Source organism: Aplysia californica, unplaced genomic scaffold (assembly GCF_000002075.1).
Source record: "Aplysia californica isolate F4 #8 unplaced genomic scaffold, AplCal3.0 scaffold00281, whole genome shotgun sequence".
Lineage (NCBI taxonomy): Eukaryota > Metazoa > Mollusca > Gastropoda > Aplysiida > Aplysiidae > Aplysia > Aplysia californica.
Window position 1 is genome coordinate 455,451 of NW_004797551.1, and position 1,836 is coordinate 457,286.

Sequence of the window (1,836 nt, forward strand, 5' to 3'; positions counted from 1 at the left end):
TGAAAATATTAGGTGTGTCCCGCGCGCTCATATGACCTTATGCAGTTGCGAGCGCCGTAAAACACTTTACAAAAACAAAAACATCATCATTACAATTATTATCTGCTCTCTAAGTAAGTCTGTCACCTGCTAAGTTCTCCTATATTCATGAGGGATTTATGCTGAGGCTCTTCAGTGACATTTAGGGTATCTTTGCTTCGCTCTTTTGGAACGCTTAATAATAATAATAATAATAATAATAATAATAATAATAATAATAGTATTGATAATAACTACAACAACAAGAACAACAACAATAATGATTATAATAATAAGATGATGATGCTTATTATTATTCAATGTATTCATAATAATAATAATAATAGTATGATAATAATTATAATAATAAAAATAGGCCTGATAATAATAATAAAAAAACTCGAGACTCCAGTTACAAGTTAGATTAGTCCCTGAGAATGGAACCCTTACTCAGTGACTCCTCGTCCATGCCAGAGAGCAGCTGGTAGAAAATGTGAAAGCTTCTCTCCCCTTGGCTCTGAGACGCAACCCGGGACTGGAGGGACAAACAAAAGATACATTGTAATAGGAAGCCTTTTATTTTCAGATGATAGTAATAGCAATGATAAGAAGGAGTTGGTTTGTTTGTTCGTTTGAGTAAAGAGAAGCACATCGACACAATAAACGTCATTTAGTTCTGGGAAAAAGTGAGACAGACAGACAGAAACAACAGAGGGGAAAGTAAAGAAGTAGGACCTACCAGTGGCGCCCTCCAACAACCACCCACTAAGAACGAGGAGGAGAAGAAGAAGTCGAAGAAGAAGGAGAAGAAGAAGAAGTCAAAGAAGAAAAAGAATGGGGGTAATCATAAGAATATAAATACTGAAAGATGATGAGAAAGATGATGAAAATGATGATGATTATGATGATGATGAGGATTATGATTACAACGACAAAGATGAAGAGGAGGAAGATGACAAATAATGTTTAATATGTGAAGTGAACTCCAATTAGATAACAGGCATGGTCACCGTTTATAATATTATGAGTTATGCCCCTTGCCCTTTGCTTCTCTTCTCTCCAGTCTTGCCCCACTTCTCACATACCATCCATCAGGTGACAACACCATCATAAAAAAAAGGCCGGCTCTATTTCTCCGAACGCTCGGGAAAATAAACTTGAACTCTATTTCTCCAAACGGTTTCCGTTCTCCAGTTTTTAAAGTTATTTTCGAATAGAATGACCCGTGATTTTATTTTGTTTATATGAAGGACTTTAGTTTTTGTCGGGTGACTAAATGCAAAATAGGTTACTGCCTAGGTCGAGCAGTCTTATTTTCTCGCAGTACCTTTTGAAGGCATTTTCAAATGAAGTATGCCCGGGAACGTTGCCCCAACTACAACTGAAGTGTCTGAATATTCAGACATTTAAAAATCTCTAGCTCTAGAAATTGAATTCGATGCAAAAAAAATGCTTCTTCCGAGTCCTGACAGAATGAAAGATGACGCCTAAATATCGCAAATATCAAAAAAAAAAAATCTCGAGAACGGAAACCGTTCGGAGAAATAGAGTTCAACTTTATTTTCCCGAATGTTCAGAGAAATAGTAACTTCGTAAAAAAAACCACATTGACACATTAATGATTATTTTGTGCTGTGAAAAAACAAGACAGACAGACAAACAGAAAAAATAGAGGTGGAGAATAGAAGTAGGAGCTACCAGTGGCGCCCTCCAACCACCCAGAGGAGGAGGAGGGAGTAAGGGGGAGAAGGGTGCAGGAGGAGGGAGTGAGGAAGGGAAGAGAAAGAGGAGGTGGTTGGGAGGTGGGTGGGGACTTGG

At 37.7% G+C, this 1,836-nt stretch overlaps 1 protein-coding gene across 1 annotated transcript in view; it reads right to left on the minus strand.

The window, feature by feature from the left end:
* The window catches only part of LOC101854646 (unconventional myosin-Ia), a gene marked incomplete at its 5' end in the record, with an annotated part of 55,584 nt that overhangs the window by 50,492 nt on the left and 3,256 nt on the right, over positions 1–1,836 (minus strand). Inside the window, 1 exon segment of the mRNA XM_035970531.1 lies at positions 469–553. Within this exon segment, the coding sequence (XP_035826424.1) occupies positions 469–553 (85 nt within the window).